This window comes from Phalacrocorax aristotelis, chromosome 3 (genome assembly GCF_949628215.1).
Source record: "Phalacrocorax aristotelis chromosome 3, bGulAri2.1, whole genome shotgun sequence".
NCBI lineage: Eukaryota > Metazoa > Chordata > Aves > Suliformes > Phalacrocoracidae > Phalacrocorax > Phalacrocorax aristotelis.
Window position 1 is genome coordinate 35,518,849 of NC_134278.1, and position 22,110 is coordinate 35,540,958.

Consider the following 22,110-nt stretch of genomic DNA (forward strand, 5'->3'; position numbering starts at 1 on the left):
TCCATGAAGGATCAAAGATATATAAACATAAACATAAACATAAACATAAACATAAACATAAATATAAATAGGATCTAGGCAATATAGCTTACTTCTCTCAAGCTGTTCAGCAAACAATAGGCCCTGTTCTGCAGATATCTCTGAACATTTGCCATAATTTACACTTTTTGGTTTTACCCTCTCAGATATAGGGAAGAGAATCTGCTGAAGCACTTCTTTCTACTTCCTATTATTTAAGAATTTGGTGAACAACAATGAAGATGGCTCAGTTAAGTTGATGTTCCATTCACTTGCATGTAGAGACATTGCTTGCCAGTGAGAGTCAAAAATAAAATAGTCTTTTGAAACACCTTGTTTTTAAGCAGTGATGTTCAGAACAGTTCTTTAAGCACAAAATTTACAGGGAGTGTTAGGAGGTAGTTGTCTTGCCTTCTTTATTAACTGTTGAAAGGGCAGGAGAATTTAGTTAACAGAGTTTTAACACTAACAAGTGAGGATGAAAATAGGAAATTTAAAAAAAATTTGTATTGTTTTAGGGCCAGTTATTCTCCATCTTTTCCATATTAGCATAGAAACTTTCTGTATATTTTGGCACTAAAACAATACAACTCTTTTTTTTTTTTTTTTTGCAAATAGCAGGAGGCTTTGTATTTTTAAAGCATATCTGTTGGAAAACATTCTCTGTAAAAAAAACGAAATGCTACTCCTGATGTTACCAATAAGTCATCAGTTGGAATAATAGAAGAAGTTTAAACTACAACGTGCTTGGACTGAATATAAAATCTGCCACTTTCACTCTGACTACAAAGCACCACACTAGAACATCACCCATGGGAGAATTTAACACTGAAGTAGGAAAAGGTGACCAGGATCACGTCAGTATGCAACTGACTTAAACCATATGCTCATAGTGCTAAAGAGCAAACTGACAAATATAACCCCTTTTCTTCCATATATATTGCCTATGTGACTGCTTAGAAAATCTATCTGAACCAAAACCTACAACAAATATCTGATAACCTCTCTACAGACTGGTGTCCAATACCTGTTTACTAACCCGAACTACTGAGATGAAACACCTTCTAAGTTAGAAGAAACTACTTGCGGTTCCTCTCAGTCCTTGTAAGTAGGTGCAGTTTTTTAGAGAAACTAAAATAGCGATGGCAGGTGAGATGGGGAATTATAAAGCAACAGGGAGACATGCTACTGCACAGTGCAGAAATCAAGAGAGTGGATACACAGAGGAAACTGAACCTGCAGGAGCAAGAGCACTGCAAAATGCCTCCTCGTATGGCAGCTCCTGCTAGAAAATGAAATGGAGACAAACAGAGAAAGTACCTTAAACATTCTGCATCCACTAAACTATTGGCTTTCAGGGTATAAGCAACCTCAACAGAACAAGGTACATATGAAGTCAAATGTAAGCAACAATCACCACTGATAGCCATGTATGTTTTCTTCTTTTTTATTACCTGGTTAATTTAAGCAGATCTATATTCAGCTAATTCCTGAGTAGCCCTTCTTTCAGTACTCTAAAGCAAAACAGCACAAAGACTGCTGAGCAGAGAAGTCAGATCTAGTACTGGCTAAAGAAATTTGTAACGAAATTATATTATACTATTTGCTTTATTAGGCCACCTTTCTCTTTACAAATTAACAATATTGCTACTTTCCACTTGCAGTGTCATCGTTTTTGAAAAGATATCACAGAATCAGACAACAGTTGAGATTGGGCGGGACCTCTGAAGGTCATCACATCCGATCCTTCTGCTCAAGCAAGGTGACCTAGAGCAGGCTGCCCAGGACCATGTCCAGACAGCTTCCAAATATCTCCAGAAATGGAGTCAACACACAAAATGAACAGTACATCAGAGCAAAATTCACCTCACCTAAATCAGCCATGCAGTTTGGTATACAGTCTGAGGTGGTTGTTTATGCTGCCTCTATAGTCAATCAAAGTGAATCATTCCATCCAGAAGAGATGATTAAACACTCCTTTTCAGATGGTCCAAGTAATGTGACAAGAATCTAGTCTGCAGTACAATTCCACATCTTGTAAGTTTTCCAGAGTAATAAGTTGTATTAATTTCATTAGTACATCTAGTAGTATTTTCCATGTGCTATTTTATGTAGCACTTTTTAAAGAAATAAATAAAGATTAGGTTTGTCAGGAAAGTAAATAAATCAGATAATTCTTTTTTTCCCTAGAAATTCCTGAAATACTGGTTATTTTTATGTTTTCAAGACTCTAGTGTGTCAAGATATAAGACCTCATACTTAGCTAAATAAAACAGGGCCAGGCAGCAAGTTGCACTGAGGGTTGTTCAAATCTATAGTGCTCTCCTTGTCATTTAAGTGCTAGAGGTCTTCCAATGCTGAAGAGTACAGTAAGTAACTGCCTCTGAAAGTCAGAGTTTAACTATCTAAAAGAAGTCCAAAGAATCTCTTGAACTACACATTTAAGTGTTCCTCAGGATTCAGTTCTAGGGCTAGTCCTGTTCAATATATTTGTCAGCAATCTGGAAGCAGGAGTTGAATGCATCATTAGCAAGTTTGCTGATGATACCAAACTGGGAGGTGCTGTTGACTCTCCTGAGGGACAAGAGGCCTTGCAGAAGGATCTAAATAAATTCGAGCATTGGGCAATGATTAATGGGATGGAATTTAACGAGTCCAAATCCTAGATTCTGCATGCAGGATGGAGTAATGTCAGGCACAAGTATAAACTGGGAGAGGAGTGGCTGGAGAGCAGCCCTGCAGAAAGCGATATCGGGGTGCTGGTCAACAGCAGGCTCCATGAGTCAGCAGTGTGCCCTGGCAGCCAAGAGGACAAACCACATCCTGGGGTGCATCAAACACAGCAATAACCAGCTGGTCAAAAGAGGCAATTATACTGCTGTGTTCTGTGTTGGTGCAGCCTCACCTTCTGTATTGTGGGCAGTTCTGGGGCCCACAGTTTAAGAAGGATGTTAGGTCCTTGGATGCATCCAGAGGAGGGCGAAAAGCTGGTCAAAGGGCTGGAAGGAATGTCCTGTGAGGATTGGCTGAGGACTTTGGGCTTGCCTAGTTTGGAGAAAAGGAGGCTGAGGGGTGACCTCATTGCTCTCTACAGCTTCCTGAGGAGGGCAAGTGGAGAGGCAGGTGCTGAGCTCTTCTCCCTGGTATCCAGTGACAGGACGCATGGGAATGGTTCGGAGGTGCATCAGGGGAGGTTTAGACTGGACATTGGGATGTGTTCCTTTACCAAGAGGGTGGTCAAGCACTGGAACAGGCTCCCTAGAGAGGTGGTCGATGCTCCAAGCCTGTCAGTGTTTAAGAGGCATTTGGACAATGCCCTTAATCTTTTTAATCCTTTTAAATCTTTTTAGCAAGGCCTGTTGTGACAGGACAAGAGGTAATGGTTTTAAACTAAAAGAAAGTAGATTTAGACTAGGTATAAGGAAGAATTTTTTTACAGTGAAGGTGGTGAAGTGCTGGAACGGGTTGCCCTGAGAGGTGGTAGATGCCCCATCCCTAGAAACATTCAAGGTCAGGTTGGACGGGGCTCTGAGCAACCTGATCTAGTTGAAGATGTCCCTCCTCACTACAGGGGAGTTGGACTAGATGATCTTTAAAGGTCCCTTCCAACCCATTCTATGATTCCATAACTCTGTGATTCTTAATAACATGCTTTAACCTGAAGTGGTCAGGCAGTTGGACTAGATGATCATTGTAGGTCCCTTCCAACTGAAATTCAATTCAATTCAATTCAATTCAATTCAATTCAATTCAATTCTATTCTATTCTATTCTATTCTATTCTATTCTATTCTATTCTATTCTAAAGTGATATTGAGGGAACATATGATTCAATTAATATTCAGAGCTGATGCACTTTGTGCTAATTCTGTTGTATTATCCCTAGAATCTATACTAAGCCTAAGATTCCTTTAACCAGAAACAGATTCCTTTTTGGCAAATACTAACATCACATTCCTCCCTTTACAGAAGGCGGGAGGCCAAGATTTTTAAGTGTTTTGTGCTTCCCTCCCACACATATACCTTTAAAAATTGAAGCTTACTTTATTTTGTCATGTTTTTCCCACAACTCTTTCATATTAAGCAGATTTTCTTTCTCCCTCAGGTCTAAGTAAATCCTTCTAGAAAGTCAAGGGGATACTCATGAATCTCAAATTATTCTTCTGTATTGCAGTCTAAAGTGCTTCATCCACTAAGTGCTTCTGCATTGCTTGCTTTTTAGTGTTCAATGTATGATGGGTTGGGACATAAAAAATTTCCAGCAAATAACAAATCTCCAAGGCACCATCACTAAGACTCTTCTAGGGACAGTTTGCTCTGCAGAAAACAAGTAATAGATAAAAAGCTAATACTCTCCAGACCATAATGACATAGCTGGGAATTAACTGAAGCAGAATAGAACAACATGACCATTTTAAGTAAAAAACAAGACAAATCAGAAGAACATTGCAAAACAAGTAAAATAAAACATTTTCAACTGCAGGTAAGAAAGTACTGAAGCAGAAGCTGAGCACCTGAGGTGAAGATTAATTCTGCTGTATCTGAAGGATATGGCTGGTTTGTCACATACAGCTGTAGTGGTCTATAAGACAAAGAAACCAAAAAAATTGCTAGCTAGACAAAGGAGGAAAAACTGATGAGGAAGAGCACTGTATCCTTCACCTTAAATATCAGCAGGAGTTCTACCTTCTCTATTAAGCAAAAAGCTGATGAATCTGAGAGAAAAAGCTCTTCAGAAACAGACAAACAAATCATCCAACCAAGGGAAAAAAAAACAGAAAAATGCCTTGATGCAGACAAGAAAAGACACCAGTGAAAAGGTGGGATGGGCAGTGAGTGCACCCACTATATTGTAGCAGGAGTGTAGAAGTTTCAGTGACGAGGGCAGTCTAGGAACCTAACTAGGCATAATGAGTGTATTGTGCACTGAGTCTGGCTTACACTGCCAGCTGACAGACATTGTTAAATATAAGTATCTCCAAATCCCGGAATAATAAACACACTTTAGTAGGAGTATGAGTTTCAAGCTTTTACCTGCACGGAGGCTTATTTCCAACATTCATAACAAAACCAGAGTCCGTCACATAGAGCGACAGCCACTAAGATAGACCTTTAGCTGCAAACATGGGGGTTTGATTATTTTGATACATATATATATATAAGAAGATATATAAAGACATATAATAAAGCAATTTGCCTCCAAACTTCTAAATGAACTTCAACAATCATTAAAGCAAAAGACATCCTTGTGGATTATTGTAACATCAGAAGGGAAGTACGATGAGAAATAATAAAGCAAAATAGTAAGGGATTTTAAATAGTTTTCTGTACTGGTAATTGAAGCCAGTTAACTATTACACTAAAGTAGAAAGCAGCTTTCTGTGAACACTCTGGTTTCACATAGGCCTGAGAGAAAGACTTCAAGATGTTGAAATGCATTTGAGGGCAACATTCATTTCTAAAAGGCAAAAATATTGTACAAATGTTGTGTCTTCAAAATATTTTCTTTTTGGAAGGGAGCAACAGAGAGGAATGGGCAGCCTATCACCATGTACAGTAAAGGTGATGGGCAGGCACTGTGCATGCTTTCCATCTGTTTCCGCACATAAAAGCATTTCACATCTTGTCACTGTGTTCAAACTGCAAAGGAAATATTATTTGCAATCCTTCAGGAAGTACAGAAAAAATAGACAGAGAAAAATACAGAAAATAACTGCTTTGCATTTGCTAAGCACCATGTTTGGAGTGGGTCTTAGGAACAACAGACTGCACCAGGCAGCAGCATAGTCAGTGGAGCTGTAAGTGGGACCTGCACAGTACAGCAGTACATCACAGGCCTTTCACACCATGTGAAGACCTAGAACTGACCAAACAAAGTGAACCGAGACAAACACTGTATTTAAGTGTAGTTGGCAATCTGTGTGACACTCCTGGGCAACCAAACCACTAATCTTAAATCATTGGCATGCCAGGGTGGAACTGAGTTGGGTGTAGAACAAGAGCTACATCTGAGAAGTTTTATTAGGATGGCAGGAAATGATACAGCTCCCCACCAGCTGCCTGCTAAACATTTTTCCTCTTGAATATAAGGGATTAACCGGTACTTGAGTGTAGCAGACTCACAGAAAGGCAAAGGATGGCCAGGGTTTGAAGTCATAAGTAGCGCTTGACTGCACAGAGAGAGCCTCCAGTGTGCTGGCAAGGACACAGACAGGACTAGTCACCCTCAGGAAAACACTACACCCTAAAAAAAAAGGGACTTGCTTCCCAGTAAAGAGCCCTATCTCCTTTCTTTGAGCTCACTCTCCATCAAAACCAGTAAAACCTTTACAGAGGCACGGTGGGAAGAAGTCCTTCCACTACTGTCTTCAGGTCATGGACTGAAGCAGGAGGGCTTTTAGTGAATACCCTATGACTGTTTAGTTCTTTTTTTTTGTTACCACTGATTCCCTGCTTTTTTTCTTTAATCCTAGCTAGTGCACATCCTTTTATTCTATCCCAGATTTTTTTCCTGGATACATTACAAGAATGAATGGAAAAATAGGTTACTCCAGAAATACTAAGATCTGTACTTTTCAGAGATTTCACAAAGAACAAAACCTAGTCCAAACATATATGGGTCATATAAACTTTAAACACATTTATAGAACTGAATATGAACATCCCTCTATTCTTTTATGTAAATATTTCTGACATCCCAGATCTCGCCTTAGGTTTCTTCAATGAGTAAGTACAAGAGAAGGCAGCAGAATAAATTTTCCATGTTTTCAATAATTCTCCATCATTACCTTCACAAATTAGAATTTTATAAATAATATGAAATTACCTCCTTGTTACAACAGAATAAGCACATCTATAGCAAACTCTATAAAGAACAACTTCGGAAACAAAGACATAGATTTTTGTTTCCTGTAGTGTTGGAATAAAATATAAATAGATGAGTTAAAACAAATAAAAGGAAAAGGAGAAGCATTGAAATGTTGTTCTGAAAGATCACTAATGAGCAAACCCTCCCAAATTCCTCTTCTTTGACTTCACCACAATCACGAAATTAATTCCTCTGGAATGTAAACAGGTTTGTCTTCTGTTCAGCTCCCAACAAAATTAAGTTAGCCTTCACCTGACCTTTGCAAAAAATGGAATTACAGCGGTATACATTCCCCTGGACTGCCCACAGCTTCTGGTGCTTCTCACTCTTTTTGTGGTACACCTCATGGTAAAATAGCAATCCACTGTTTGTTAAAAACCCAGCACGGTAGTTTCCCGATTAACTTTTGTTACTTGTCTAGCTCCACCAGTATAACAAACTGTATATTGCAACTTTGCTAGTGTATTATAATATGAAAATATTGCTCGAAATCTATCCCACAGCTCTGAGACTAATTCAGGATCCTAACAGTGGTTACACAGAAATGCACCATTTTATTGCTGGTCAGAAAAAGAAATCCCACAATTGCTCTTCATACAAGCAGCGCGGCTGTGAGAAATCTGTTACCTGAAGAGAATCATAGAATTATAGAATCACAGAATGGTTTGGGTTGGAAGGGGCCTTTAAAGGTCATCTAGACCAACCCCTGGCAATGAGAAGGGACATCTTCAACTAGATCAGGTTGCTCAGAGCCCCGTCCTACCTGACCTTGAATGTTTCTAGGGATGGGGCATCTGCCACCTCTCTGGGCAACCGGCGCCAGTGTTTCACCATGCTCATCATAAAAAAATTCTTCCTTATACCTAGTCTAAATCTACTTTCTTTTAGTTTAAAACCATTACTCCCTGTCCTATCGCAACAGACCATGCTAGAAAATTTGTCCCCATCTTTCTTGTAAGCCTCATTTAAGTACTGAAAGACTGCAGTAAGGTCTCCCTGGGGCCTTCTCTTCTCCAGGCTGAACGACCCCAACTCTCTCAGCCTTTCCTCATAGGAGAGGTGCTCCAGCCCTTGGATCATTTTCATGGCCCTTCTCTGGACCTGCTCCAACAGGTCCATGTCTTTCCTGAAGACACTTCAGATTAGATATTCCAGTCTAACAAATTTTAGGGGAGTTTTTGTAACTTCGTGCTTCAGCCAATGAAGTTCACATTAAATGGAAGAAAAACACAACCATGATGAGCTTGAGATAACTATGCATTATATGATAAGTAGAAAGATGTCAATAAATTGCAGCTAACAACTTCCCCCAATTTATTAATTTGGTACCAAATACCTATTGATTTAAAAGAGTTTTGCATCTCAAGCCTGAGGAATTTCTAGAGGAAGGAGGGGCAAGCAGGAGCAGGAGGTTCTTTCCCCCACGTTCTGATCAGAGCAGCAAGAGAGAGCCCCCATTATCACTATATTATGATATCCATACCACAGACTGTATACATTATGATCAGCTTGGGATTCAGCTCTACTAATATAGAGATCTGTAGTATGCTGTGCTGGTTTTGGCTGAGAAGGAGATAATTCTCCTCACTGTGGGGGTCGGCTGCCTTTCCAGCTTCCCGCGCTCTGCCGCGTGGCGGGGGGATGGGAGGGGCGGGGCCGTGGTGGGGGCGGCTGGCCCCGACTGGCCAATGGCAGGTTCATTCCATACCACGTGACACCATGATCAGTATATTGGGGGGGGGGCGGTTGCGGCTCGGGAGCGGCGCGGCGTCGGGTCGGCGCGCGGTGAGCGGCTGCGGCACGTGTGGTTTGTTTCGGCGGTTCGTTCTCCCCTCCCCCGGGGCTTTGCGCCTCTCGTTGTTCTCCTTTACATTGCATTTCTATTGTTGTTTCTTTTAATTTTAATTATTAAACTGTTCTTATCCCAACCCACGAGCGTTACCCTTCTGATTCTCTCCCCCATCTACCGGTGGGGGAGTGAGCAAGCGGCTGTGTAGGGCTGAGCTGCCGCTAAACCACGACATATGCATTAATGCTTTTGAGCTAGTTGCTCAGTTTCCCTGTGCTGCTGAGAGGGACAACCATTTCTAAAGTGTAGTTCCTCTCTTACTGATACAGTTGGTGAAATCAGTCCCTAGAATTATTTATTTCTTTCCACTGATCATAAGATGCTGAGGTTAAGTCACATGTCCCTGACATCTGAAATTAAATTACATGATCCTCACCCTTACTATCTTTACTCTTACTCTGAAATCCCAAGTATCTCTTTGTACACCTGCATTTCCTTCACAAACCGGAGGTTTTCATTTAAGCATCTATTTTAAACAGCTAATTTTCTGTTCTCCATTTTCATTAAATCAAGCAGCCCTAAGTTTTCCATTTTTTCTTCAGCTTTTCTGTCTAGACAGAAAATCATGCCACAGCTAGTGAGGACTGCTGAGATGTACTGACTAAGGGTCAACAGGGATATGTACGTTGGGAATAAAAGCACTTAGCTAAGCTACTAATGTTTTTCCTCAAGTTTCAACCCAACTTTTGTACTTGAACTTGAGCTTGATGTAAACTAACTCTGTGGTCATGCTTGTATCAGCTGAAGCCAGTATGAACAAGGAAGGGCATAGCACAAAATACCAAAACCTCTTGAAAGCATCCTGGTTATCTCAGGAAAGTTTACTGAGTCTGATCCAAGCCTTATTTATATCAGATCTTTATAGAGAACACCACACCATACTCAGTGCATGCAGAAATGGAAACAAAACAAAAAAATAAAAGAAGGAAAAAAAAGCCAGAAAATAATTAAACTTCCTCAGAGGGATATATGTTGGTAGCAGACAGACTTACTATGCTATATTAGTTAGCTACATTTGTATGTATATGTCCCAGTACACTAGATGTTATACGGCTTGGACAGGCATACTCTTTGCTGGGTAAAAAGCTGGCTGGATGGCCGAGCCCAGAGAGTTGTGGTGACTGGAGCTAACTCCAGTTGGTGGCTGGTCAAAAGGGGTGTTCCTCAGGGCTCAGTGTTGGGGCCAGTTCTGTTTAATACCTTTATTAATGATCTGGACAAAGGGATCGAGTGCACCCTCAGTGAGGTTGCAGACAACAAGTTGGGCAGGAGTGATGATCTGCTTGAGGGAAGGAAGGCTCTACAGGGGGATCTGGAGAGGCTGGATAGATGGGCCCAGGTCAATTGTATGATGTTCAACAAGCCCAAGTGCCGGGTCCTGTACTTGGGTCATAATAACCCCATGCAACGCTACAGGCTTGGGGAGAGTGGCTGGAAAGCTGCCCTGCAGAAAAGGATCTTGGGGTGTTGGTTGACAGCTGGTTGAACATGAGCCAGCAGTGAGCCCAGGTGGCCAAGAACGCTGTATCAGGACTAGTGTGGCCAGCAGGACTAGGGAAGTGATCATGCCCCAGTACTCGGCACTGGTGAGGCCACACCTCAAATACTGTGTTCAGTTTTGGGGCCCTAACTACAAGAAAGACATTGAGGTGCTGGAGCGTGTGCAGAGAAGGGCAACGAAGCTGGCCAAGGGTGTGTAGAACAAATCTTATGAGAAGCAGCTGAGGGAACTGGGGTTGTTTAGCCTGGAGAAGGGGAGGCTGAGGGGAGACCTTATCACTCTCTACAATACCTGAAAGGAGGTTGTAGTGAGGTGGGTGTTGGTCTTTTCTCCCAAGTAGCAAGAGATAGAAAAAGAAGAAATGGACTCAAGTTGTACCAGGAGAGGTTTAGATTGGATATTAGGAAAAATGTCTTCTCCAAAAGGGTTGTCAAGCATTGGAACAGGCTGCCCAGGGAAGTGGTTGAGTCACCATACCTGGAGGTATTTGAAAGACATGTAGATGTGGTGCTTAGGGACATGGTTTAGTGGTGGACCTGGCAGTGCTAGGTTAATGGTTGGAGTTTATAATCTTAAAGGTCTTTTCCAACCTAAATGATTCCATGATTCTAGTATTCTATACTACTATACTATCCGGTGTAGAATTAATGAGTGTGACTGGTGAAAGAACAGATTATGTTTATTGTACCTGTGTTTTAATAAGATTTTATTAGGTTAATCCTAAAAAGAATAAAACTCAAAGTAACAGCTATTTTTATATCTTGTGCTCACATATCCTAATGAGAAATATTAAAAGCACATGGGATAGAAAGCTTCTCCCTGTAGTGGTCCACTGAAGAGTGTGCCTCCTCTGGCGTTCACTAAAAAAGCTGCCTCCTGCATTTGAAAGACACTTGTGCCACAAATGGTGGACTTCCACCATGAACAGCTCTGGAGACTGAAGTATCTCTCCACTCCTTGCTGGTACCATTACCAACAGCCCATATGAGCTACTTATGACCAAACTGTAGTTATTATTACCCCTTTGTTCAGAGAAACCTACAACATGCAGCAGAAACTGTGGGAAAGATTAAAAATAAGAGCTCCCTTTCTTGTTTTGTAGGTGCTACTGGGGAACAACAGCTCTTTTCTGTTGCCAGACCCGTCAAACACCTTACACAGAGCATGATACTCATTTGACAGGAGTTTCAGGTTCTCCCACTACTGCAACTCCATCTCAAAGACCAATAGTTGCCTGTCACAGCAATCCTCCTGCCCCAGCACTGAGCACACCATGTGCAGCTGGCTGGCCTGTCCCAGTTGTACTTTTGCCTGGTGTTACAGACTGACAGGGACCTGCAGCAGGCACATCATTCGGCACAGTCCTACACTCACAGAAGCCCCACCAGCAAGCACGGTCCTAGTCTAAAACTTTATGCTTGAAGCCCTCTCCACCCTATGACAGGGCATGCACATGTGATGGACCTTATGGGTAGGCTTTTCCCTACTGTAGTCAGGTAATGTAACATCCAGGAGCTGACATTCTGTGACAGTACAAAATTGAGACAAAGCTTGGCTTTTCCTCACCTTAAACAGTGTCAGGATTTATTAGTCTAGTAAAATGGAAAAGGAATACACAGTTTGCTCAATGTAGGGATTGTTTTGTCTATTTAACAGAGGTCAGAAATAAGAACATTTTTAGGAACTTAAACTAAAAGCATCTACAAACAAGACTTGCAGATAAGTAAAATCTGGTTTTGTAGGAAGATTCTTGAGAAATTTAAAGACTAAATATGCCCTCGTTTATAAAGGTGAATCAGCAAGAGCTATATGCCTGTAGAGAAAGGGTTGGAATTGGGGCCATTACTAATAAGACAAGCCTTTGGGCTACAGGCATTGTCTGCAGAACTGAGGCATTTGAAAACTAGTTTCTCATGGATATTTTCTCTCATTATGTAGCCCCCGTAGCAACTGGTAAACTGAATAGGCTTTGTTAAAAAAGTCCCAGGGGCCGCAGTACTCTTGGTGGAGATATACTGAGGGTACAAATTTTGGATCTGAGACTGGATTTCAAGCGCGTACAGTTCGTGATTAATTGGTTCCAGGAGGTAGTCCCATTCTAAACATGGGGAACATTTGCAAAATTCCTAACTGGAACTGAGTGTTGAACATCATCAAGGTTTGAAGTTATTCATCTCCAGGGTTTCAGCTGAGACCCATCTGTAGCTGTAAGTCAAAGCTGGATACAAATGGAGGAACTGCAGAAGAAACCTTACATTGTGCGAGTGCACTGCACTCATGATGCCTTTGTCATCTGTTCCATTTTTAATATTACTAAATTTTCCAGAGATAATTTAAAGGGTGTATACACTACTAGTCTGAGTTAATAAGCTAGCAGTTACTAGCATGCAGTTACAAAACCAATATTCAAATATTATATTTTATGTCCCACCCTTACAGTGATACCATTAAAACTTGTATGAGCCGTTTTTATTACTACTTGAAAACAAAAAGATTTATTGTGGTGCAGTAATATCCATTTTCACGTTATCTGTATGGGTTATTAGTATTCTGTGCCTTTTCATAGTTCCTGAATGACTACATAATGCCATCTAGTGGTATAGGGCTTCAGTTATTTTAAAAACTGATAAATTTAAACTAAAGTTTGTCCAACTTGTGACCAAAACCATTGCAATTATGACTTCAGTGTTTAAAATAAACTCATCCTCTAAACCTCAAGATTTCAAAGCTTATTATTACCCATTTAGATTTCAAAGTGTATTATTTTCCATATATAATAGGCACAATAACTAACCAATTATGCAGAGTCTCAGAGCGAATATATAGCACCCATTCTCATGACTGATACAAATGTATTTCAGCTATTAGTGAAAGAAAACACAAGATGCATAGCAAAAACTTAATAATTATGTCATTATGTGTTTATAACTGTTCATATTTAATATTCACGCTCCACCCGTGGAGGTCACACCTCAGAGTCAGTGCAGAATGGGCCACATGGTACACAGCCCCCTGTTCTATGCCCTATAAAGCAAGATGTGCCACAGAGGCTTTTGTTTTCTGGGATCCTTTAAAAAACTCCTTTGGAAATAACCCTTTAAATGTATCCATTTTGCTAGCCTCATTACCCTGAGACTGTGCTTCTGACTTCACCATCCCTGACTACACCTGTTTTAGTAAATAATACCATTGCCACATGGCTCTCCTTTACCTGCTTCCAGACTGCCTACTGGGAGTAGACCCTGGCCTGTGCTAATGTTAGCCTTTCCCAGGCACTATCTAGGAAAATGTTGGTTGGCACAAACCAAATTTGTCACAGGGTCTGCACTGATAATTTCACAGTATGGTAATGTGTCAGTGCTCAGGCCCATAGTTTGGATGAGTTTAATTTACCAGTAAAGAGGTACCCTCCATTTTTTTGTAGCTGTTCTTTCAGACACATCCATAAAGCTGAGTCTCCATTAGAGAGCTTCCCACTCAGTAGGAACGCAAACCTCTGATGTTCTGGGAGGTGGTGGGGCAGCCTTTTCAGAAATAGTCTGCTGGAGCAATAAATCATATTTTAGAGTGTTCAGATTGGAATGGAAAGAAATGGTTTAATCAATATCCCAGCAGCTTTACACCAACCTTCTTAGGCCTTCAGCACAGTTAACCACAGTGTTAAGATGTGTTAAGATGGTGTGTTCATAGCCATTTTCACTGCAAGACAGAGTAACATGTAAAGCACATGGTACCCTTTTCAGTTTAATGACTTTTTTTTAAACACTATAGTTCCCATTCAGTTGTGTGCCCTCTGCCTTCTTGTAGAAATGTAAAATCTTTTGCCATGAGATCAGTAAAACCGTGATAAAAGTATCTTCCTAAAAATTAGAAGCTATTTTTTCTGACTGTAATAAAAATACTAAATATCTTAATATCATACACTTTACATATATGCATATAGTAGAAATGTATATATCAGTATATACAACCAAAAAAAGGTAAGTCAAGAATCATAACCTTCAGAGACCATATAAATGACATTGGGTCTTCTTTCACACTGTGTTCAGTATGGGGCCAATATTTGAAAAGATATTAAACAATAGAATCAATTTATCCACTGAATTAAGCTTTAAAAATAATTTTCCAACATTTTTATTCTAGGAACACTATAACATAAAAATGAATCGAAAGAACACTTTCTTACCATCGCCTTTGCCACTGTTTTCCAAAAGTTTCTGGACATTCTACTTTGTTACTGAATTCAAAATCAAAGAGAAGAGATCAGATACACATCCTGAATGATGTTTTAAAGTGCGTAGACAATAAAAAGTCCATTCACATCCAGAAAGATTTCTTAGAGGGCTCAGCTGAAATTTGCAAACACTATGCTGAATGTTTGCCATCTGGTCTGTATCACTGGTTAGATTCTAGAAAATGTCTTAAAGGGTACTTTGATTCCGTTTAAGTGTGGGATGTACTGTCCGCAACAACATTATGCATATTTTTCCCTTACATAATGTCCTGGATACAATGAATAAGGTCAGTACACACCAGATTTACCAGTAGGAGTAATGGCAGCATGGAATAAATATTTGGCATAATAAATACATTTCTGTTTCTCTCATTAACTATTACCATGGGACACTTTAAAACATGAGAAGTATACATAAAAATTATATCTATTTAAATAATGTTGTTTTGATGTAGAAAAAGGCAAAGGCAAGCTGACATCTTGTTCTTTTAAAAATAGAGCATAAATTTCAACGACAAGGCTTTTTAAGCCTTTCTTTTGGTCTTAGAACAATCACCACTTTGTACTTCACCCCATGTACATATGACCTGCAAACTGAGAACCGATATCTAAGGCATTTGCTTATTGGTAACAAATCCTGACATCTGAAGATGCATTTGTATCTATATACATGGAGATACATAACCCCATTTAAATAACTTGTGTTTGAATTTGGCATCAGGATTTGATATGTCAAATATTTTAGTCAAGTGTCATTTCCTTTGACAGAGCTTTTATCACTACACATATATATACTTATACACAAATATATATATGTAAACATATATATATAAAATATGCAAAACTGCTAGCTAGATTCTATTTCCTGTAGTTTTCTCATACCTTAGACATCTGAGCTGAAATTTTCTGCATGTGATCTCAGTTTCAGGCTCAGTTTCTTATTATTTCATTTGAGACATTTTATTTCAGCAAAAAAAATTCTTGCCATCTTCTAGTAAAGATTCATTGCAACTCTGCTAAAATTAAGGTTCTTTTTTTTTTGTTCTGTCCTACATAGGAGACACATCGAAGATTCTGTCTGTATAGACTAGCCTCCACGCTGGAATCTAGAAAACGCACAGTATTTTGGTGAAATTCATCCCTGAATCTCACTCAGGCTTGTTTTCATATCATCACCTGTCTTCCTTTTGTTTTCTTTTTGCCACATGACACTAGTAGTATTTCTGTTATATGTGGTCAGAAGTGGAAGATACTTTCCTCTCTCTTCTGTTAGCAGCTTCTTAATACATTGATTTATTATTTACATGTTTATTTTCCTAGGATCATAGGTATTAAAAATTAGATATTCTTTAGTACATAAATATGTTCTAAAAATACTTGCTCAAAGTACTGCAGTGCTTGTTCTGTCTAAAACTTCTCAGCACAGGAAATATTCTCATGCCACAACAGGGTTTACCAAGAATTTTAACAAAAATACAATTTTTTTTTTTCTCTTTACAGCATACAGTAAATGAAATTGATTTATTACTGTTTTTCTCTGGCATACAACGCAAATTTTTGTTATTTGTTTTCTAGATCAAAAATCAGGAGATCCTTTAACAGGTCATTTGAATCAGACATTAGCTTGTGCTAAGGGTTTAAGGTCTTGAGCACAGCCTTATCTTCAAAAACCTGTAAAGTGGAGCACTACTCTATTCCTCTGTCAGCATATATGTAAACACAGTGAGGCCCAATCAAACAAATAATGTTGAATGCTGTTACTTTTAATTCAGTAAATATCAAAAAAAGAAACTTAGAAAGTTACTTTTCAGCAGAAAATCAAAAGCTAAAAACGAGTAGAATTCACCAAAGAGAGAAAAAGGAAATTAGGAACATTGCAGTTAAATTGGTTTACATCCTTCAACTGACTTGACTAGTAAGTTATGCTTGTAGCAAACAGAGAGGGTGCAGTTTGAGGTAAAAATATACGGTTTCAAAAGTAAACGGCAAAAGAGAGAATAAGGGTGTTTTTTTGTTTGGCTTGTTTTTTTTTTTTTTAAAGAAAGGGGTTTATTTATGGAACTAAATTTCTACTGTTTTAATTTATCTTCATAAATAAATTTTTTAATGGATACTACCCACTATTATCCCACCAGAAATAGAAAGAGTTAGAAGTTTTGGAAACAAGCTTTGGAATCAAGTCTTTCTCATTTGCATTTTTAAGTCATACAAGTTACAAAAGTAGCAACAGCTGATCATTTGCGGTGGTTGACCAAACACTATGTGAATAGTGTGATAAACAGAATGGAAAATCCATTATACGAAATAGTTTAATTTTACTTCTTGCATTAAAAAGTTACAAATACAATCCCCCCGAGCAAGCATGTATTCTGTGATTGAAATATTTAAACAAAAACCTCATCATTCAGTATTGATAAGAAAGTCAAACTGTAGGGAACAATGTATTTCAAGATCTCTCAAATGATCAGTCTGAACATACAGAGTCTCTTATAGATTGCTACTGCTGGTTTCTAGAAAAAAATTATAAACTTCAACGGTACTAATCTGCCCTCTTGTGACGAAAAATTGTTAGGTTAATAAAATCCTGGAGTCTTTAAACTAAAAAATTTAATTGAGAGTTTAGTAAGCAAAACTGAAATCAAAATTGGGCTGGCTTGATGCTGTTGTGAGAATACAGCATCACTAAATGCAGTCCACTAGACATCCACTATAATGCATTCACTAAATCCCTGTCATAGAAGAGGTCTGTCATCAAATAGCGCTATATTTCTGATGTCTTATACCCGTTTGGGTTACTTTATCCTAATATTGTGGTTCCTTGTGTCACATTGTTTAGGGCACTTTAGAAGATTTGTAAATTCTTCTGAAGAATGAAATGTTCATACATACATTCATAATTAGTTTAGCCTATTTTTAAGATGAAGACTGTCAAGACAGGGTTTTTTGTTGCTGTTTTGTAAACAAAAGTATGTTAATGGCACAATCTGGTCCACACTAGCTTAATAAAAATGAACTATTTTCAGCTGCAATTCATCTGACTAAAATGATAGTTCTAAAAGTATGGTTTGAAAAGGTGAAGAAGTCATTTTCAATGCACTTGCTCTTTTATTACTGCACATATGTAGTTCAGAAAGCCAAGACTGCCTAACTATTGACATTTATAGGAGCTGTTCTTCAGTTCACTAATTAGAACACTCCCTCAAAAATTTGAAAAGAATCTTTCTTCAGTTTTAACTTTATAAGAGAATGAAAAACCAAATGGACATAATCCTTTAATTTACTTTGTAAATGGCTTGTGGAAGGACAGTGTTCCACTTTACTCTGAAGCACAGACAAGTAGTCTATAAATTTTTATGCCTGCTTAAAACTTTGTTATTATATTCATTGAATGCACAGGTCAGCACTATAAAACATTGCCATAACATAATTTCATGAGATGAAAAGTTGTGAAGAAATTTTCATTTCAGAGATGACAGAAGAGAGAATTCCTAACTAAAACTGGCTAAAGGTGCTGCTTGCACAAGTAAAATGACATCTGTGTGAGGCAGGATAAGAAAGAACTTGCTCTAATTTCCCTGTTCCCAGGAGATAACACAACAGTTAGGGGAAAATGTCATATAGCTGTTTCCATAGTAAGTGCTGAAGCTAAATAAAATGGAGAATAATACTGTGGATGCAATGATGATAGATGCAGACTGCATGAGGTGAAGTTGCCACTTGAATTTCCTGGAGAGATTAACACATCATTTTTGTAAGGGCTATCTCAGTGGAGAATCTCAGCCTTAGTACACCACACTACACTACTACACCCCGATGACTGTACATCATATCCTTTGCCCAGTATAGGATGTCCTCTACTCTTAATTGCAACTCTGCCAATTTTAAAATAGCTCTTGTTAGTTACTTGTTACTCACACTAGTGTGACACCAAATTTTGGTTCTTTCTATCTAAAAGGCTGGACATTCTTTTCTTTAGAGTTGCCTACTCAGTCAGATCGTGCAGAAGAAAGAAGCAGCTGTGTATTCACCAATTCCAAAACATCATTAGATCTTTTTCTATTTTACTTATATGCAATGATCCACTCTATCACACAGTCATAATCCTAATCAGATGACAAGCAGACTGTGCAGCTGCAAACATGCAGATGGAACGGTTATAACCTCTCTGCAGCTCTGTCAACACGGTTACTTTAGAGAGGCCCCACGTCATCCTGCCTATGTCCTGTGCTGATCCAGAGATGCAAGTGTGCAGTAAATGTCACACTATGCCAGAGCTAACAAGGCTGCTATGCGGGATGGTTAATTAGCCAGGGCCAGGCACTGAGTGCACACACTCTCTGTTGGCTCAGAACACTTGCAGTGTGAGGTTGTATCAGCTTCCAGCACTGTCATAGAAAGACTTTGTCTACTCACAGCACGACAGGTAGGCATATTCTGAACATAAATCAGGGTCCGAAAGCATTAGAGAAGAGAACCTGCCAAGAAAAATCAGTGAGGAAAGGAATAAAAAATTAAATTAATCTTGAGACACTGGGACAGGGTATAGAAATATATAACATTATCCAGTATTTTCCACTTCAGGACTAGGGATGTATGTCTGATTCTGGAACTCAGATAGACAGCTTGTATTTTCTGAGAAGTCTCTCAGGATACAATTCATCTAATCAAATAGGGACTCCTACACTATAGAAATCTACATCGGAGCTAGACATCTGGATACCCTTTATGGTTAATGGAAAGAAAGAGAAGATTTGAGGGAGCAATTCACCTCATTCTAAAGTAGATACCTAAAAATATCCCAAATGAGTCATACCTTAAAAGTGCCTATTTTACAAATGTAAAAGAATGCCAGACCTCTGGCTCAGATGTAGACTACAGTTCTGTAGTCATCTAAAGACAAGAAAAATGAATCCCACTGTCTATGCCTATGTTCCTTTAAGCGAGGATAACTGTATTTCCTAATTTGTTCGGAGAATTTTAAGGCATTAGAAGCTCTGAATAGTTCAAAGACAGACTTCTCATCGACCAGGTAGCTATAACAGAATTTTATTTTTACAATAGCATTTATAAAAGAGTTCTTTCCTCTCAGGGTAGGTATTTTGTTATTATATATGTGAGATATTTTGTTCTTAATAATACCTGGCTTCATCCACATGTTTTACAAATATCAGGATTATCTGTGTTATGCAGCTGTTTCTGAAAACACAAACTAAGGCCAAGCGCTAATTTTCTGATTTCATATTTAATTGCCCAAGTAAATTGCCCAACTCTCCAAAACATTCACCAGCTGGTCCTGCTAATGGACTTAAAAGCTTGATTTGGATCTCCTTGTCCTCTTTCATGTGTTCTCATTCTCAGTATATTTTCTCTCTCAGCTTGAGCTCCCTTGTTTTCAGTACTTCAGATTCCTTGCTCCCATAATTGAAAAAGTTGCTGTGTTCAACGGGTTCTGTCTGAAACCGGAATGAATTACCTTTATCAACTTCTTTCGAGATCTTCTATTAGTGATCAATTTAAAATTGAACAAGAGTAAAACTGGGTTTTCCTCTTCCCAGCTGACTGCTGGTTTTTAGCTTTCTTAATGGTGCATGAAAGCAAGAGAGTAGTAATCTAAGTGTTAATTTATCTCATGTTGCCAGGTTAATGTACCTTGCAGTACTGATATTCATTGCTAATCTTTATGGTTTGGATCTATGAAGAAACAACTGATTTAAAAATTATGTTATTGCACCAGAAGTCCCAATTAAGAAGTAAGCATGCCTCAGACAATCATAGATGGTAGATCTCTAGTGAACTAACCCTAATCTCTTCTGCAGAAAGGCATACATAGAATTTTACCTTTGAAATATAAGTTGCCAGTTTCTGAGTCCATCTAAGTTAGAAGTGGTAGCTATTTCTTAAACCAGAGAGAACTGTATCAGAATGCCCAAAATGGTTCTATGGTATCTCAAATGTTGACACTTTCCATGGCATTCTGGCTTGCAAATGTCCTGCAGATGATACATGCGGAGTGTAAATCATCAAGAAAATCTGCATCACCCAGGAAAGGTAAATGTTGATGATAAAGTTAACTTTATCTCTTTGCACTTACCCTTGGTGGTAGGCTATTCTTACAGATACATATAAATTATGGATAGTCTTTGGTACAGTTTTTCTTTATGGGTTACTACTGGTTTATAAAAATTGAAATATTGCATTTGTTATTTACAATGCTAGTACCATAGATATATATATCAATCTAAGTGTTGCAAGACTAACTTATTTATATTAACCTAAGTGCTATGACCTGTATACTTACAAATATGGTACATGATGAATAACAGTAGAAAAATAGAGATGTTTTTGAAGTTTGTAACAAATAGCTTGAGTAAAATAACAACGGTTTTACCCATTGCCTAAGAAAAAAGAAAATGCTTACAAGTTTTCTAGTTGAAAATAATGCTTATGTTCACAAGATTCATAAATTGCATTCTTAGGGTAATGCAGTAATCAGTAACACAGCACCTATATTTAACTGTAGCTGTAACCCCAGGTTTCATTACATAGACACAAATACATTTTTACACTTGGCCAAAGATGTTTCCTCCCCCATTTTCTTGGCCAGTGCAAACAAGGCAGCAGCCAGAGAAGAAAGTGATGCCAGAAGCCCTTCTTTGAGGGACGGCTGCACTACCAGTATTTACGGGTACACTCGTGAGGCCGCACCGTGCAGGTGCGGAGCCCTGTGCCTCCGGGCAGTGCCCACGCAGGGCAAACAGCCTCACGGGTGGGCTCCGCCGCCGGGGAGGCCGCCGGGCGCTGAGGGGGAGCGGAGCTAGCGGGTGCTGGGGCGGGTGGTGAGGGCGAGGGGCGCTGAGGGGGACGTGGCTGGAGCGGTGGTTGGCGGGGCGGCGGTTGGGGCGACCGTTGGGCGGATCCCAGCAACTGCCAGGGAAGCCGCGCTGCCAGCTTTGGCCAGGCGGCCGCAGGCTTTCCTGCGGGCTTTGGAAGAGGGAGCTGGTCGGGATCTGCCTCAGGAATCCGCACCAGAAGGCTCCCCCCGACAGGTGGCTTTTGTTTCTGGACCAGAGGCAACTTTTTTGGTTCTTTCGACACGTCAGAGCTTTTCCTTCCTCTCCGGAAACGCGGGCCTTTCCCTTGGCTGTGCGGGAAAGATGTTTTGGTGTCCTGTTTCAAAATCCACTTTCTCCAAGCAGTTGCTACAAGCCCGTAAGTAACCATATGTGAAGAAGTTTAAAAAAATAACCAACCTAAAACCTGATAAGAAAACAACGCTTTTGCCTGTGGACCCTCAGGGCTAATGAGGTTCTTGCCTCAGGATACAGTTAGTTCAAGTGTATGGCGTTCCTCACACACCAGCCAGTGTGGATGGTCAGGTGCTGCTCTCCTAGCGAGTGAGAAGGTGCAGTTATTCCTGTCTTAGAACAGGAAATAATATGCTGCTGTTTGTGAACTTTTTAATGTAGGCTAAAGGTATATTGACCCACTATAGAGAATATTTTGAACTGTTTCAGCTAAGAGGACAAATTGGTAAGGAGGTCAAATATTCTTGTTGCTACTGTGTTTTCTTAAGAGAATTTGCAAGGCTCTCCTTCCCTGGGTATAAGAGGATTTGGATAAATCGGAGTTCCCTTGTTCATA

The 22,110-nt window shown here is 39.4% G+C and overlaps 1 protein-coding gene across 1 annotated transcript in view; it reads left to right on the plus strand.

Moving 5' to 3' along the window:
• Positions 1-21,399: 21,399 nt before the first annotated feature.
• SENP6 (SUMO specific peptidase 6) overlaps positions 21,400-22,110 on the plus strand; it is a 94,655-nt gene continuing 93,944 nt past the window's right edge. Inside the window, exon 1 of the mRNA XM_075087119.1 lies at positions 21,400-21,678. Coding sequence (XP_074943220.1) covers positions 21,624-21,678 — 55 coding nt within the window. The 5' untranslated portion in view covers positions 21,400-21,623. The remainder of the gene's footprint in view (positions 21,679-22,110) is intronic.